The sequence below is a fragment of the Cannabis sativa genome, chromosome 2 (genome assembly GCF_029168945.1).
Source record: "Cannabis sativa cultivar Pink pepper isolate KNU-18-1 chromosome 2, ASM2916894v1, whole genome shotgun sequence".
In the NCBI taxonomy this organism is placed as follows: domain Eukaryota; kingdom Viridiplantae; phylum Streptophyta; class Magnoliopsida; order Rosales; family Cannabaceae; genus Cannabis; species Cannabis sativa.
In genome coordinates, this window is record NC_083602.1 from 91,529,972 (window position 1) to 91,548,133 (window position 18,162).

General features: G+C 31.2%; 4 protein-coding genes and 1 non-coding gene across 6 annotated transcripts; all 5 read left to right on the forward strand.

Annotated features, from left to right (window-relative positions):
* Positions 1-3,108: 3,108 nt before the first annotated feature.
* LOC115718854 (peroxidase N) lies at positions 3,109-6,452 on the forward strand. Its single transcript, XM_030647663.2, has 4 exons — positions 3,109-3,388; positions 4,172-4,354; positions 4,465-4,627; positions 5,904-6,452. The coding sequence occupies exons 1-4, from the start codon at positions 3,170-3,172 to the stop codon at positions 6,326-6,328; spliced, it is 990 nt and encodes a 329-aa protein (XP_030503523.1). The 5' UTR covers positions 3,109-3,169; the 3' UTR covers positions 6,329-6,452.
* Positions 6,453-7,245: 793 nt separating this feature from the next.
* LOC115720567 (F-box protein At3g08750-like) lies at positions 7,246-9,213 on the forward strand. The gene has a single exon (XM_030649707.2). The coding sequence runs from the start codon at positions 7,838-7,840 to the stop codon at positions 8,939-8,941; it is 1,104 nt and encodes a 367-aa protein (XP_030505567.2). The 5' UTR covers positions 7,246-7,837; the 3' UTR covers positions 8,942-9,213.
* A 1,093-nt stretch (positions 9,214-10,306) lies between these two features.
* On the forward strand, positions 10,307-10,409 carry LOC115721586 (U6 spliceosomal RNA). The gene has a single exon (XR_004012598.1). It is a non-coding gene; the product is annotated as a U6 spliceosomal RNA (small nuclear RNA).
* Positions 10,410-11,450: 1,041 nt separating this feature from the next.
* LOC115718782 (putative F-box protein At3g23260) lies at positions 11,451-13,563 on the forward strand. Its single transcript, XM_061111053.1, has 2 exons — positions 11,451-11,819; positions 12,028-13,563. Exon 2 carries the CDS (start codon positions 12,030-12,032, stop codon positions 13,215-13,217), a length of 1,188 nt encoding a protein of 395 aa, XP_060967036.1. The 5' UTR covers positions 11,451-11,819; positions 12,028-12,029; the 3' UTR covers positions 13,218-13,563.
* A 667-nt stretch (positions 13,564-14,230) lies between these two features.
* LOC115718781 (uncharacterized) lies at positions 14,231-17,301 on the forward strand. Of its 2 annotated transcripts, none has more exons than XM_061111052.1 (3): positions 14,231-14,385; positions 15,039-15,102; positions 15,360-17,301. In XM_061111052.1, exon 3 carries the CDS (start codon positions 15,362-15,364, stop codon positions 16,730-16,732), a length of 1,371 nt encoding a protein of 456 aa, XP_060967035.1. In that variant the 5' UTR covers positions 14,231-14,385; positions 15,039-15,102; positions 15,360-15,361; the 3' UTR covers positions 16,733-17,301. The 2 variants fall into 2 exon arrangements, with proteins under 2 accessions (XP_060967035.1, XP_030503465.1); XM_030647605.2 differs by lacking the exon at positions 14,231-14,385 and adding an exon at positions 14,453-14,766.
* The last annotated feature ends 861 nt before the right edge of the window (positions 17,302-18,162 follow it).

The following is an 18,162-nucleotide window of genomic DNA, read 5'->3' on the forward strand; positions in this document are numbered from 1 at the left end:
GGATCATAAGATGGAAAAGGCAAAGGCAATTCAGGACAATGTTCCTTCTCAATAGCTACTGATTTTCCTGGTGTGGAAGACTCAGCCAAGGTTAGAGGTTGAGGCTGAGGCAAAGATCCACTGGCCATATTTCGATGAGAGTTAAGTGCAGGAATAGATGCAGTGATGGTTTTTCGAGTGAGGCGAGTAAGAAAAGGATACACATTAGCTTTGGAGAAATCTCCACGGTATCGATCATAACCAGATATTGGCAACTTATCACCAATCATTTGTGGACCATAGGGCATATCAGGATCAACACCAGCATCAACCAACTCCATAAAACTGATGCATTTGTCAAAAGGATGGCCTAATTTGCCACAGTGAAAGCAGAAAAGAGGCAGGTTTTCATATCGGAACTCAAGCCAATGTTCATCCTTCACCCGAGGCAGAGACACCATTTTACCCCGCATAAGAGGCTGTGTAACATCCATGCGAACTCTGGTGCGCATGAAAGAACCCCAGCCTTCATGGAGAGAATCTTCATGGATATCAACAAACTCTCCAATCCATTCCCCCACTTTCTTAGCCAATGCTCTTGATTTGCTTAGGAAAGGGAGACGGTGGGTTTGGACCCAAAACTGAGTGTAGCAAAGATCATCCCGAGTAACAGATTGCAAAGAAGAGGGAGAATGCAACACTATTAATTGATTCATATAATGCCATGGCTCATCAGAAAGAATTCGTTGAAAATCCCCTGCACAAACCATAGTTAAGAGAAAAAGATTAGAATGCATTTCTGAAACAACAACTTCAAACCGACACTTGTTACTCCAAAATTCGCCCATCTTTTTGATGAAAGTATTGGGATTAATTGAACTTGCAAGACACTTAGCCACCAAAAAAAATTTGGGAGATTGATTGGGGTCACAGAGATCAGCCTCTGAAAGAGAATGTACCACTCTCTCTTTCTCAGATAAACAAAGAGTTGTACTCATATTTTGTATAATGGATTCCATACAAACCAAAGGAATAGAAAAAGAGAATAAAAATCTGAGGAACAAATCGTAAAGGCTGTGATGATATTTATAACCCAAATTAGAATCCAAAGATGGGATCATGGGGTGAGTAAACACCATCAAATTCATCCGCAAAGAATGAGAATATGGGCAGTTAACCATAGACATGGCTGAGATGGAGAGAAAGTGGAAGGGAAGAAACAAGAAAACCAGAGAACCGCAAGTAACTGCAACAGAGAAAAAACCCTACTCGGGCACTATCAAACGACAATATTATTTGGAAACGACACTTCTCTATAAAACGACAATATTATTTGGAAACGACAATAATATTAGAAAACGACATCATTTATAGAAACCGACAGTTGTCCTAAACAATACGACAGAGATCTTTAAAAACGACAACGCCGCCTTAAGGGAACTATAACAACATTGGAAACCGACAACGTTGGTTTTTATTTTAGCATAAGAAACGACAATCATCTGGAAACACAACAAATTAATAAAAAACACACATTTCTTGGTAAAACACGTAACTTAAAAATAGAAAGAATATTTCCAGCCAAAAAATAAAAAAATAGAAAGAATAAAGAAAGAAAAGGCTTGGGTGTTAATGAGAATTAATGAATAATAAATATATATAGTTGATTAAGTAAAGCAGCAAATTAGCTTAAATGAATGTGCACAGTCGGTCACGTTAAGTATACTGTTAGTGCTCTTATATTATATATGTCTATATATGTATATATATTAAACCCCAATACAATACAACACCCAATTTGTGTATATATATACATATAAATATACTGCACGTTTGACACTTGACATATTTATTTATGAAAAATGCAAGTTGTTTAACCAAAAATGTCGACTAGCTAATATACATAAACATAATTAGGTACACGTGTGCCCAACATATATAACATATATATATTTGTGTTTCATTCATGAACACTAACTTAATTACTGCATTATTTATTTATATATATTTGTGTTTGCTCATCAAGTGATAACCATGAACCCACCAGACACTCAGTACTCCACTCCACACCACACCAATGCATCCTATATAGTTTCAGTTGTAAATACGTGCATGCGTGCCCTCGCACGACCTATATTTTTTTTTTTTGTGTTTTTTAAAATACGATTATGGTGTACTATAAGAAAATATGAGTCGTGTCGTATACTATAAAAATATATGGGTCGTATAATAATTTTATACGGTAGGCCCGATACGGTTTTAGTAATTTCTGTACTCAAATTCTAATAGTGTTTTTATTCAGACCGATCCATTTTACTAATTAAATAGACCAATCTATTTTTTATACGAACTCAAATTTGTGCTCTATAATTTGGTATTTTAGTTAGAATATGAAAGTATATGGTTGGGGAAGTAGAAATTAATAATTAAGTGATGTAGGTGCATGATGTTCCAACTCAAAATTAATTGACAGGAATAATCTATACCTGATATTTAGTTTTCAAATATTATTAATATGAGATTCTCTCTAACAATTTTTATTATAATTAATAAGTTAAACTAAAATATATGTACATTTTATAATTTTAGTTACTTTTATTAATAATAATTACATACAATCATATAAAAAATAATTATAATTTAAATATTTTACAATTTTAATTAATAAATATATATTTATCATTCATTGGTATTATTATCATATAATTATAAGACATTTTAATGTATTATGCTTTCGAACTAATTTATTCGTATTTACGTATCTAAGCGCATATTTTTTTTATACTGGATCATACTCGATCGTACTTTTTAAAATTGTGTCAGTTTCGTATCGTGTCAAAAAATCTATACATATTTTCAGCACTAGTTTCAGCTATATAAAAATATCATAATAGATTTTAAATTTAGTTAAATATTAAACCACTAACCTCTTAGTTATATAAACTATAATCCCATTGCACCGTTTTAACTAGAGATAATGCACTATTACGTTTAATTAAACTCAGCTCAAGCAAGACTAATTGTACACCACAACCTCTCCATATACATTCACAGCCGCCAAAAACGTCACCAAACCACTAATTAATACTACTATAATATAACATGATTTTGCCTATAAATAAGTAGAGTAGTACATAGTAGTTCTTATCATATAATACAGAGAGAGTTAATAGTAAGTGTAGCTATAATTATGGAGAGATCAAATAATAAATTTCGTAGTTTGGGTGTTGTAGTAGTGATTATGTTGTTTGTTGGGTCATGTAGATGCCAACTAACCACAGATTTCTACAGCTCAAGTTGCCCAAATCTTACCAAAATCATCAGAAAACAAGTCATGAATGCTCTCAAGAGTGAGATGAGAATGGCTGCTTCTCTCATTCGCCTTCACTTTCATGATTGCTTTGTCAATGTAAGTAATTAACCTTAATTATTAATTTATATGTATTTGGATTAAGGCAGGTTAGGTCCGTACTTAGGGTCCAGTTCCCAAAGGTAAAGAAAATATTTTTTTTAGTAGCTTTAAAAAAATAATACATGTTTTTTCAAATAAATAACTCAATAATTTTTTTAAGGCCACCCAGTCTCAAGACATGCTTTGTGCATATAAAATAATATAGTAATTTTTACGAAAATCAGTATTTTTTGTAAAAGTTTATAATTTTACTGTTACACGGATTTTTTTTTTTTATAAAAATACTGTCTTCTTCTATAAAACAATTGTCAAATAATAAAATATAAAATTAAAACAACAGCGGAACAACTAAAAAACAATAGTGAAAACTTAACACAGTACACAGTATAAAACTTAAATAGTATTTTTTAAAAAATATATAGTGTTTTGAAAAAAAAAATTCGTCTCACAGTCAAAAATTAAAAAAATTTAAAAACTTTAGTATGTACTGTAAAAACACCAATAATATATATATATATATTTATATGATGAGTTTATATGATAATATATAATATGCATGTGTATATGTATCTAGTTTGAATTTTATTTTTAATATCATAAATTATTCAAAATTTATAAGTGCAAGTTACATGCTAAAATTATAATGTAAAGTATGATATAAAAATAATTGGAATATAAGTTATATAATTACCATAATAGATAATTGATAAAAGTGATAGCTCCCACCTAAAAATCTATATATAATATATATGATATAATATGATATATGTGTATATATAGGGTTGTGATGGATCGATTTTGCTGGATGGAGATGGTAGTGAGAAAGAAGGAGCTGGGAATAAGAACTCAGCAAGAGGGTTTGATGTGATTGACACAATAAAAACAGCTGTGGAGAATGAATGTGCTGGAGTTGTCTCTTGTGCTGATATTCTTGCTATTGCAGCCAGAGACTCTGTCCTATTAGTAATTAATAATAATTATTAATCTCAACTTAATTCTTTCTTTCTTTTTGTTCATACATACATAATGGGGTTTTAATATATATGATTAATTAATAATATATATGTATATAGAGTGGAGGACGTTCATGGAGGGTTTTGGTTGGAAGAAGAGATGGATTAGTACCAAACAAGACAGGAGCTGATAATCTTCCTGCTCCATTTGAATCTCACTCTGTAATCACCACCAAGTTTGCCAATCTAGGCCTTGATCTCACTGATCTTGTATCTTTATCAGGTATATATATATATACACACAATTTATTGGTTAATTAATGTATATATGCCCTCACTTTGCTTTGTCTTTTAGAAATGTTAAAGTAACATGTTTTACTATTATTTGGGATAATTAAGTAATGTTAATTAAGATTTATACTCTTGAATTTTGATATATGTATAAATTGTATTTTTTGAACTTTTAAAATCGTTAAAAATTTACTGTTAAAACTATTGAGATTGTTGGAATAAATCATATAATAATATATTTTAGAGTAAATAAGTATTTTATGATCTTTTAAGCTTTGTTTGTTAGATTGTGTCTCCAACTTTGAGCTTTTGTAATTTATAGGATTATATGTTGATTTTCATTATTAGACTTTTGTTAAATAACTAGTGATCATTTTACTTACTATATTATATTTCTATCTTTAAATTTTGTTACTGTAAAAAAATTTCGAGTGATACTAGTAATACTTAAACGGGAAATTTGATTTTTTATGCTTACATTTGGTTAAAATTTTTTTTCTAAACAAATAATAACTAATATTTGTAAAATATGACAATTTTTATGATATCCCTAAAATACCCCTATTTACATCACCCCATTTACACCATCGGACCACCCATCGGGCTACCCATCGGACCATCTATCGGGCCACCCCATCGGGCCACCCCATCGGGCCACCATCGGACCACCCATCGGGCCACCTATCGGACCCATCGGACTACCATCGGACCAAATCTGCTACCAATTTTTTTTTTTATGTTTTTGTGCATACAAAAGTAGCATCAGGTGACCATCGGACCACCATCGGACTACCATCGGACCCCATCGGACTACCAAATTTTTTTTTTTTTTTTATGTTTTTGCACTAAAAAAAAATATGGAAAATTTGAGAGGGGTATTTTTGGATTTTAGATAAAGTGGTCATATATTTTCAATGATGATATGTATTAGTTTAGAAATAAAATATTAAGTATATGTAAGTATAGGTAAAATTACATATTATTTAATTATCATATTTTACTAATAATGTTTATAGTTTAGGTCAAAATTTATAGAGCAAATTAAATACATATTTATTCTATAATTTAGTTTAGTATTATTATTAAAAAAATTGTTTAACATTGATAATTAGGTATACCAAGTGGTGTTGAGCATGGCTAATAGCAAATGCTTTTTTTTATGTTCAATTTATATGTATATATACTAACAAATTTTTCTAATCTTGTTTAAAAAAACACTGAATTATAATTAATTATTTACTAATAAATATAATTAATAATTAATCCAGGAGCTCATACAATTGGATTAGCAAGGTGTGCAACATTTGAAGATAGATTATTCAACTTCAACCAATCAAGCTCACCAGACCCATTTTTAGAAACAACAATGTTAAGTGACTTACAAACCCTATGTCCCTCTAGTGGTGGAGATGGCAATAAGACCACAGCCCTAGATCGAAATTCGACCGACTTATTCGATAATCATTACTTCAAGAACTTGATCGCCGGAAAAGGACTGCTCAGCTCTGATCAGATCCTGTTTTCCGGCGATGCTGCAGCTAACACCACCAAGAGTTTGGTGGAGAGCTACAACAATAATCAAACTCTTTTCTTGGTTGATTTTGTCAAAGCTATGATTAAGATGGGTAATATTAGTCCTCTTACTGGATCTGATGGTGAGATTAGGAAGAATTGTAGGGTTGTTAATTCATGAGTATAATTGCTATAAGAATTAAGAAAATGTGTTACAAGCCCCTAATGATGTACTAATTAATTACTCTCTCATGGTTAATAATTATTAGTGAATAAAAATGAGAAAAGTTAGATTTTTGTTCTCATGTCCCAATCAATTAAGTTATTATATATCTTTTTCTTACGGAAAATTAGAAATATATCTTTAAAATATTCAAAGATATTGGTATAAAAATATTTTCAGTTTTTATAAATAATTATGATAAATTGATTATTAATTAAAAATTTTGGTAAATACTATTTTAGATCATGTATTTTATAAAAATTATAAATTGAATCTTTTATTTTGTTAAATCACAAATTAGACTATGTATTTTTTAAAATAGTACAAGACAGGTACTTTAAACTTTTTTTTATCAAATAAAACTTAGTTATATTTTCTGTATATATTTATGCTAGAAATTATCTTTAAGTTGGTTATATTAAGAAAAAAAAAATTGTTTACAACAAATATTAATGGGTGATTCTACAATGCACCCCCTTAAAATGGATGTACTAATGCACACTCTACTTATTTCGGCATCCAGAAAAAAATTTCAATCTATTTTTTATTCATATTCATGTATGTTATAGCTATTTAAAATATCTTACAAAATTTAGAGAAATTCAGAATAATTTACAATACAGAAAATAATGTTCAAACAGTCTATTCTACACGCGTATAAAATAAAATAGTCACGCGTGCAATACACTGTTTGAACGTAATTTTTGACATGTTAAACTTTTCTGATTTTCTTAAAATTTTGCAGGATGTCTTTTATAACTATAATTTGCATGACTATAAGAAAAAATTTGACTAAAAAATTATTTTAAATGTTAAAACAGATAAAGATGTATTGGTGTATCTCCTTTAAGGGGTGCATTATAGAATTTCTCAATATTAATTATCCCACCTAAAATAATTTTCTAGACTTGTAGCCCAAAATGTTATGTTTATTAAGATTTTTGTGAGCTAAGAAAAACGACAATGATTGTGCCAAGAAAACTTTTGTTTTTGTTTTTAAGAGAAACGACACAAACATTAGAAAACGACACTTAAAAACAGAGGTGGGTTACAAAATGATTATTGAGAAACTGAACTGTGCTATTGAGAAAACAATAAATGAGTGTGTAATCTTTTGATGTTCTTGTATTGGGAAGTACTAAGGTTGTTTGGGGTATTGAAAATGGTGTATTATTTCTAGGTAATAATTATTATAGTTATGGTATAGGTGGGTTCAATGTATTAGTTTGCCTATATATTTGGGAGTTCTGTAAGATTTGCTCATACAAATTTTATTTATTACATGCATTTCTTTGTGTTTAATCTGTAAGGGTAAGAAACCAGATTGAAAAGGAAGAAGAGGAAAAATTAAGGTCAGCCACTCACTTGATTATTAATTTTTATTGTTTACTATCTGTATTTGAAGTGTTTCCTTTTGTCTCTGATAGGATATTTTTTTTTTAGTTTGATCTCTAATTGGAGATAGAAATGGTGAGATTTTGTGATTTTCCAAGTGAAGTTGTGGAGAAAATCATGTTGTTGGTGCCTGCAGATTCTCTAGTAGAGTGTAAATCTGTGAACAAGTTCTGGTATTCTTGTATTTCTACTCTCATCAACGATCCAAAATTTGTTGCCAAACACCTCCTCATCACCAAAAACCATTCTTCTATGTCCTTACTTTGTTCCGAACAGCCTTCTTCATGTGTAGATCATTGCTTGATCACATATCCATTGCTTACTATAATCCATGTTGATGGTGGTGGTGTTGGTGATGATGATGGTAAGAAGGATCATTTTAGAACAGTCACAGTAGATCTGAGTATGCCACTTTTGGATATGAATAGATGGGATAACATATATCACTGTGATGGACTCCTTTTGCTTGTAAATTATGGTTTCAAGAAGACTATAACTATGATGTTATGTAATCCAGTTTTGAAAGAATCTATGATTCTCCCAAAACCAAAGAATGTTACATTTATGGCTCATCATTATCACTACATAGGATTTGAACACGATTCTAGAAACAACAAATACAAATGTGTTTCCATTTGGCTTTATAGAGAAGAATGTAAAGTTGAGGTATACACAGTGGGTTCTGATTCTTGGAGAGAGATCAACATGTCTCAAGACGTAATGGATTATATAGTGCATGCTGAACTATGCAATGCTGTATGTTTTGGAGGTGTTTGTTACTGGTATATTTGCCGACCTAGAATTGAAAAGATACTCAGTTTTGATATGAGTAGTGAGGAATTCCGTATGATAGATTTTCCAGATTTTGAACCTTTAATTGCCGTTGTAGATTCTTGTTTTGATAAGAGCTTCCTTTTTGTCTTCACCATGGATAAAAGCGTAGCAGGTGGTTCGACCAAATACGAGCTGATTGGACCACTAGAGAAGTGTTACAGTTACTTACTACTGCCATTTTGGAAGGACGATGAGATTCTAATGGATGTGTTTGAATATGAAATCTTGGGTGCAAAAAACATGGTTTCTTATAACATTCGTACTCAAAAGTTCAAAAATGTTGTTTTTGATGTAGATAGTAGAATGATTATGGGGTTAGATATGGCTCTGATACCATGTTGAGAATTATGGGGTTCCATCTCAAAACCAATTAGCAATGAGTGGAGTAGCCCATGTTCTTATATATGGCTCAATTCTCTACCATTTATTCCATGTGGGACAATGTCCACAATACTATATGAAAAGAGTCTGGTTTCTATTACGAGGTAGTGAAGAAATTTCAGTTCCAAAAAAATATGTGGTTTGGCTCTAGAATTGGAGAGACTAAAATGCTATTTGTTTAGTTTGATTATGTAATTTAAACATTATCTATGTAATTAAGTCCTGATTGATGCCTTTCTGAGTTTTGCTTTTTTTTTTTTATTCTTTGAAATATAGTAGGTTGATACTCCAAACCAAAGTATGGAAAAGAAAATAAAAAAAGAAAAGAAGCAAAATGCTAACCAAATTCTGACATTAAGACCTGAAAAAGTTGAGCAATCAAAACTAGTTCCCAAACCAGACGAAAGAAAGCATAATGCACCACTTAGGAGTTTTAAGAAATTAATCCCATTGAGTCTATTGCACTGTTAAATACTGTACCTGATGTTGGTTAGGATTAGTTGAGTTAGTTCAGTTAGTTTTATCTGTTATGTTCTGTTGTAACTAACTGTTTTTCAGTTAGTTTTCTTCACTCGGTGAACTCTGTATATAAGCTCATGTATACATGAGGAGATCTCTCTTTTTGGACTATACCTGCATTTAGGCTAGACAACTTAGTACTTCTTGCTAAACCATCTACTACGAGATTAATAAATTCTAAAAATTTGGCAGAAGTATTTGCTTGCCTCACACTTAATTTCAATATGTTGAATTGTTACATTAGTCTAGGGATGTTATGTTAGTTGGTTCCTTAAGCTTATGTCAATAAAGTTAGTTATGCTCAGCATATTCTCACCCATTGTGAGTATTGAAAATAAAGTAGTATAATGTACATATAAATAAAACAATATGCATGTAAATGACTGTTTGAAGCACTATAAAATATTTTAAAAAATTTCAAAGAAAAAGAAAAAGGTTATAAAATTAGACATGACCTTAGGAGTTTTTCTATAATTATTTATGTAATTGATTAAGATTTTAAGGGAAAACAAAAAATTGAAAGTTATAAAATAGAGAAACTTTAAGAATAAAATATAGAAACTTTTATTTAAGTTTTTAGGAAAATGATACAAAATATCATAAAAACAACACATAAGTGACTCAATTATAAGCATAGTAAGCTCTCTTTCGTATTGGGCCTGACTTTACCAACAACAACAAATGTGTTACCTTGTCAATAACGGCCCACAGATTTGATTTGTACAAAGTACAAGTCTAATTGTCCCACATCGCCAATATAACATTTCCTTAGAGTGTTTATATATCGCTACCTCAGTAGTTTAGCTTGCCCCTTCGGGGACATCCGATAAAATTGGAACGATACAGAGAAGATTAGCATGGCCCCTGCGCAAGGATGACACGCACAAATCGAGAAATGGTCCAAATTTTTTTTTGCCTCAAAATCCTTCTCAACTTATGCGTCCTTCTAAGTGCTTTTATTTTTAGTTTCTATTTCTTGAGTTCATACTACCAGTGATGCTGTTTCTTGATATATCCATGTGTTTTAATCAAAGGTTCCACTAAGAATTGTATTTGTTTTGAGAAATATTACTTCTGAATTGTATGCAAAGACCAGAGTAGATAGTTAAAAACTTGCCATGTATAGTATAGACAGCTTTGAGGTGTTTAAGAGGCACAATGCACAAATCTTAAATATCCAAATTGAGAGCGAGAGCTGCCTTTTTTATCTTATCATTAACAATATCATTATCATCTTTGATGTTCAACTTTTTCACTAACTCACTAAGCAACTACTGAAGAAGAGAAGACAAGTACTGAGTAAGTAATTGATTTTAAAATGTGTTATGGAGACTACTTTTCATGTTCTGGTCTGGTGCATTATGCTTTCTTTCTTTCAGGTCTTAATGTCACAATTTGGTTTACCACAAAATTTAACTAGGACAACTTTATAATATATATATGTACAGAGTACAGTTGCTAATAAGTTTGTGTAGATAATTCATGAGAGTGTTGAGTTGAAGAGAATGAAGAACAGAGGTGAATAACAGAGTTTGTTTTGTTGATTGAATGAAAGAGATTACCATTCACTGAGTAGAGGAAATAATTAGTTACAAAGTTAGTTACAATAACAGCTAATCATACTAACAGAACCAACTGAAAATAACTAATTAACAGCTTTTAACTAATCCTAACAGTACTAACAAATCCTATTCTCAACAGAGAGTGTGGCAAACAAGCTTGTTCTTCTTCACTAAAAACATTTCACTAAGATGATGATTTTTAGTTGTTTGTAAGAAAGAAATAGTTGTGGAAATCCTTCACTATATGTTATACTAATCACTATCACTTATTCTTTAAAACTTGAATCGTATCCATTATAAAACCTTTAAAGGATTTCCTAATCAATATACTCTTAATTCAGCCAGCAAAAAATGAAAGAAAAAAAAAAGTGTTATATATGAGTTATTTTGGTATTGAGAAGACAAGTATTAAGTATTGGAAATATATATGAATTGACAATTAGTCTTCTTGTATTGGGAAGTCCTACAGTTGTTTGGGGTTTTCAAAAAGGTGTATTGTATTGTTTCTATGTAATCATAATTATGGTATGGGTTGGCTCAGTTCAATGTATTATTTGCTTTTATAATTTACCGATATATATATGGGAGTTCTGTAGAATAAGAATAGCTCATAGAAAAATTCAAGAGAAATACCATTTTTTTTTATTTTGTTTGTGTTGTCTTCCTTCTTCTGGGTTCTTTTTCTGGTTTGAGTTAGAAACCAGAGTAGAAAAGGAAGGAGAGGAAGAGCTTAATCATACAGAAATACAGAAATTAAGGTTAGCCACTCACTTCACTTCTGAATTTATTTCCATTTTTTTACTGTTTTCTTTTTCAACTGAACAAAATATTTGAAGTTTGGATTTTTCTGTCATGATTTTTTAGTATATTTTGTCCTATGAATGAACAATTGCACCTTTTTATAATCTTATGCCTTTTTAAAGTTATTAGTTTTGATTATAAGCTTAGTTTGATAATTGATGGCAGAAATGGGGAGATTCTGTGATTTGCCAAGTGAAGTTGTGGAGAAAATCATGTTGTTGGTGCCTGCAGATTCTCTAGTAGAATTTAAATCTTTGAACAAGTTTTGGTATTCTTGTTTTTCCACTTTCATCAACGATCCAAAATTTGCAGCTAAGCACCTCCTCAATACCAAAAACCAATCTTCTATGTCCTTACTTTGTTTCAAAGACCCTTCTCCCCATGACGATCATCGCTTGATCACATACCCATTGCTTACTATTATCCATGGTGACGATGATGATGATAGTAAGAAGGATCATTTAAGAACTGCCACAGCGGATCTGACTATACCACTTTTGGATATGAATCGATGGGATAGAATATATCACTGTGATGGACTCCTTTTGCTAGTAAATTATAGTTTCAAGAAGACTGTAACTATGGTGTTGTGTAATCCAGTTTTGAAAGAATCTATGATTCTCCCAAAACCAAAGAATGTTACATTTACGCCTCGTCATCAGTACATAGGATTTGAACACGATTCTAGAAACAACAAATACAAATGTGTTTCCATTTCCCTTGGTTACAAAAAACAATGTCAAGTTGAGGTATACACATTGGGTTCTCATTCTTGGAGAGTGATCAACATGTCTCAAGATTTAATGGATGATATTGTGGGTTGTGAATTACAACGTGGTGTATGTTTTAGAGGTGTTTGTTACTCGTGTATTACCCGATTTGGAATTGAAAAGATCCTCAGTTTTGATATGAGTAGTGAGGTATTTTGTGTGATAGATTTTCCAGATTTTGAACCTTTACTTGCCGTTAATGATTCCTTCTATGATTATTATGGGCTCCTTGCAGTGTGGAATGATTCTGTTGTGATGTGTTTGTTCCTTGAAGCCCCATATCATGATAAGAGCTTCCTTTTTGTCTTCACCATGGATAAAGACGTAGCAGGTTGTTGGACCAAATATGAGCTGATTCGACCACTAAAACAGTATTTTGATGAGTTACTACCATTTTTGAAGAATGATGAGATTCTAATGCCAGTCTCTGAAGATTATATCTGGGGCATAAAACACTTGGCTTCTTTCAACATTCATACTCAAAAGTTCAAAAATGTTGTTTTTGATGTAGATAGAAAATTAAAGTTAACTTATAATTCGGTTTGTTCATATGAGAAAAGTCTGGTTTCTATTAGGAATGAGTGAAGGAAGTTCAGTTCCAAACAAACACATCTCTGGTTTGGCTGTGGAAGTGTAGAGACTAAAATGTTATTTGTTTAGTAGTTTGATTTTGTGGAACCAAAGTTGTCTCTTATTTAAACATTTTCTATATAATTATTTCATCATTGATGCCTTGCAGAGTTTACATAAATGCTAAAGAAAATTATTCATTCTTAACAGTAAGATGATATCATGATATATAGTTTAAGCATAAGTATATTTGTTGAAAGATAGAGCCCCAACTAAAAAATAGAAGATATAACAAGAGATACATGAGAAATGTTGCCAAGAGTAAATCTATAAATCTCTTTTAAAGCCTTTATTAATGATCCCCAAATACGGTAGAACCTCTATTTAAGAATACTCTATTCAAGAATAACCTCTAATTTGTTATAAAAAATCAAGTCCCGATTTGGGCCAGTTATAAATAAGAATAATCTCTAAATTGTAATTAGTTATACATTTTTTAAGTCCCGTATTAACAAAGTATACCACTATATAAGAATAATTACATCTTAATAAAATATATACATGTATTTTATAAATTTATTTATGTAAAATTAATAATTTTATTTTAAATTATAATACATGTATGAAATTATATTTACTCTAAAATATTTCTATTATGATATAGTATTAATGATTATTTATTGTTATTATTGTTACATTGATATTTTTTGGTTTTTTAATTTTTTTTTTCTAGTGTAACTCTATTTAGTTATAACCTCCCAATTAGAATATAATTTACTTGGTCCCAAGTGTATTCTTGAATAGAGGTTCTACTGTAGCTCTAAATTGGATTTGCAACTATAAATCCATAGAAATGAACTCTCCATCTCCATGATAAGACCCGACTATCCTTACCATCACAATTAATCTCAATAGCAATAGAACGGTAGCCCAACTTTAAAGAATTATAGCAATACAGAAACTCAAATAACTTTTTATTTACTATATTCTAGCACACCATATTAATCCTAGAGCCTACGAGCTGTTTAGAATGCTAGAAATGATTGGATGTGGCAAAACAGGGTGGTAGGAGTGGATAGAATTGGATGTGGCACCATTGGTTCAATTTGGAGAATATTTCAAACTTGTGTAATCGAAAATGATGGTTAATAAAGTTATGATTTTCTACACACTGAGCTTTGAGGTATTATTATTTATAATGTCAAAATTTCATCTACTACAAAACTTAACTAGGACAACTTTATAATAATATACATGTATATAAGTATAGTTGGTAAATTTTTTATAATAATTCATTGATAAATGGATGAGAGTGACAAACTAGCTTGTTCTTATAATCGTAATATTTTAATGGTTGAGAAGTTAAATAAAAAAATATGGAAACCTTTTTTTGTTGTTTTAAAGAAAAACGATAGAAACATTAGAAAACGACAATTAAAAACATTGGTTCTTCACTCTCAAAGGCTCAAACACAGTCACTATCACTACTTAATTCCATGGTGAGATTTTGTTGAGCAACTCAACTCTTGCTATTGATCTTTCTTGACAACACAACACAACACAAGTAAGTAATTAATTATTGATTCTGGAATTACTATTAATTGCAAAGCTCCTATAAGGTTATTGTTCTTTCTACGTCATAATTATTGGTGGGTTTAATGTATTTGAGGAGTTTTGTAAGAGTTGCTTAGCCATGGAAAATTTTGAACTGAAATATGTAAAGAAATCATTTTTATGTATTTGTTTCTTATTTCTTCTTCTGGGCTCATTATAAATTTCATTTACATTACTCCATTTTCAAACCAACCTTTTATTTTCTGTTTTTAATTTTGCAAGGGTTAAAAATCAGATTGAAAAGGAAGAGGAAGAGGAAGAAGAGCTTAATCATACACAAATTAAGGTTAGCCACTCATTTTTGTATTTATTATCCTTTTTTTTTCTTTTACTATTTTCATTTTCAACTATTAACATAGTTTGGATTTGAAGTTTCATTTTATCTTTCAGATAGGCTTTTTTCTGGATATATTAGTATATTGTGTTTCATGAATGAACAAACAAGTTTGTTTAGTACGTACTATAGTACACCTTTTTGTACAAAGGGATGCCATTTTTAGGTAATAGTTTTGATTATAAGCTTAGTTTGATCATTCATGACAGAAATGGTGAGATTTTGTGATTTGCCAAGTGAAGTTGTGGAGAAAATCATGTTGTTGGTGCCTGCAGATTCTCTAGTAGAATGTAAATCTGTGAACAAGTTCTGGTATTCTTGTATTTCCACTTTCATCAAAGATCCAAAATTTGTAGCTAAGCACCTCCTCGTTACCAAAACCGAATCTTTCATGTCCTTACTTTGTTTCAAAGACCCTTCCCCCCATGAAGACCATTGCTTGATCACATACCCATTGCTCACTATAAATCATGTTGATGGTGATGGTGATGGTGATGATGATGATGATGTTGATGATGATGATGTTACTATAATCCATGATGGTGATGATGATGATGAAGATGGTGGTAGTGATTATGATGATGTCACTATAATCCCTGATGATGATGGTGATAATGATGATGATGATGGTGGTGGTGGTGGTGATGATGATGGTAAGAAGGATCATTTTACAATTGTCACAGCATATCTCACTATACCACTTTTGGATATGAATCGATGGGATAGAATATATCACTGTAATGGACTCCTTTTGCTAGTAAATTATAGTTACAAGAAGACTATAACTATGGTGTTATGTAATCCAGTTTTGAAAGAATCTATGATTCTCCCAAAACCAAAGAATGTTACATTTGTGGCTCATCATCATCACTACATAGGATTTGAACACGATTCTAGAAACAACAAATACAAATGTGTTTCCCTTTGGCTCGGTGATGAAGAAGAATGTAAAGTTGAGGTATACACATTGGGTTCTGATTCTTGGAGAGAGATCAACATGTCTCAAGACGTAATGGATTATATAGCGCAGGCTGAAGTAACTGAACTATGCAATGGTGTATGTTTTGGAGGTGTTTGTTACTGGTGTATTAGCCAACTTGGAATTGAAAAGATCCTCAGTTTTGATATGAGTAGTGAGGAATTTCGTATGATAGACTTGCCACGAGATTCTCTTTTTGACATTGAAGATTGGTCTGATAATTATATACTATGCCTTGCAGTGTGGAATGATTCTGTTGTGATGTCTTTGACCCCCAATTTCACATGGAAGCATGATGACCCCTATCATGATGAGAGCATCCTCTTGATCTTCACCATGGATAAAGGTGTAGCAGGTGGTTGGACCAAATATGAGCAGGTTGGACCACTAGAGAAGTATTACAATAACTTACTACCGTTTTGGAAGAATAATGAGATTCTAATGGAAGTCTTTGAAGATGGTAGTGTAGAACACTTGGCTTCTTGCAACATTCGTACCCAAAAGTTAAGAAATGTTGTTTTTGATCGAGTTAGAAAAATAAATTTACGTTATGGTTGGGTTTGTTTATATGAAAAGAGTCTAATTTCTATTAGGAGGGAGTGAGGTAGGTTCACTTTCAAACACACCTCTGGTTTTTAGGTTTGATTTTGTGAACCAAGCTGTTTCTTATTAAATACTATCAATGTAGTTTGTCATTGGTGTCGTTTGGTACACCGTAATGTACTGTATTGTATAGTATTATATTATATTAGATTGTATTCTATTAGTATTATTTAATACAATATATTATGTTTGCTATTAACGTATACTAATAGGTTATGTAAAATTATAAAAACTTTACAATAAACTCAACCCGAACCCTAATCACAGCCTGAACTTGGACCTAGAGTTCGGACCCAAATCTCGAACCTCGAATATGCTCTGGGCTTAAATTCGATCTCGGACCCAGACCTTAGATCCTGGATCGAGATCGGGACTCGGACCCCAAATCTCGAACCCCAGACCGGACCTAAACCCGAACAAGGACTTAAACCCTGGACCTAAACTTGGGTTCGGGATTGGATCACAGTCCGGAGTCATGGTCGGGGTGCGAGTCCAAATTTGGGTTCGGGTTTAAGTTTGGGGTCTGGTTCGAATCTGGGTCTAAGTTCTGGTACGGTGTTCGAGATCGGGTCTGGATCCAGGTCCTTAGTCTGAGACTAAGGTCAGGACCGAGATTGACCTTAAAATCTTTGTAAATATTAATATAAGTTAATGCGAGTCATTTATTATATATTAAAAAATATGACTAATATTGTATTAAAATTTATAATTATAATAATTAATACAGTATTTTTTTAATATTATTTATTATTTAATATAATATTACCTTAATATACTTAATTTTATTTTTTCTACACTGAGAAAAAGAAATTCAGTAATTTAGCAACACGGAAAAAGAGAATCATATTAGTGGCATATTTGTATATCAATGCTCAAATTTATTATTTAAACATCATTAATGCCTTTCAGAATTTTGTTTTTCGATAGTTTGAAATATCTCAGAAGACTGGAAAAGAAAATGAAAAGAGTGAAGTCCTCTCCAGATTACTACGAGAGACAACTTTGGAGCCTTGTATTTGATTGAGCTTGAAAATTCTATAATATTGGTTAGATTTAATATAGTGAATTGACTGAATTATCTATAAATTACACATTCTTATCAATTTAGATTTGACAATGGGGTGTGGTCTTTAAACCATAAAGTTAAAGTTACAAGTCATCAGTTAACTCTTCATGGTTTTTTGCCACGTACCCCACCATCATACTCATCATTTTTTTTTTCTTTGATTAAGTGTTAAATGTACAAAATTATCATCTTCATCATTTGGCCACCACTTCTTCTTCTTCTTGTTATTGTTCTTGATGAGATACAACTTTGAGATTACAAGACAAGTAAGTAATTATTGAATTTTATTCTACTCCATTTTCAACCAATCTTTCCTTTTCTGCTTTTAACTTCATACCAATATGTATTACATGCATTTTTTAAT

Coding starts and splice junctions, on each gene's coding strand:
- LOC115718781 (XM_061111052.1), top strand. CDS start 15,362: ATGGTGAGATTTTGTGATTTGCCAAGTGAAGTTGTGGAGAAAATCATG.
- LOC115720567 (XM_030649707.2), top strand. CDS start 7,838: ATGGTGAGATTTTGTGATTTTCCAAGTGAAGTTGTGGAGAAAATCATG.
- LOC115718782 (XM_061111053.1), top strand. CDS start 12,030: ATGGGGAGATTCTGTGATTTGCCAAGTGAAGTTGTGGAGAAAATCATG.
- LOC115718854 (XM_030647663.2), top strand. CDS start 3,170: ATGGAGAGATCAAATAATAAATTTCGTAGTTTGGGTGTTGTAGTAGTG. Junction 4,355..4,464: donor CCAGAGACTCTGTCCTATTA/GTAATTAATAAT, acceptor ATATGTATATAG/AGTGGAGGACGTTCATGGAG. Junction 4,628..5,903: donor TGATCTTGTATCTTTATCAG/GTATATATATAT, acceptor TAATTAATCCAG/GAGCTCATACAATTGGATTA.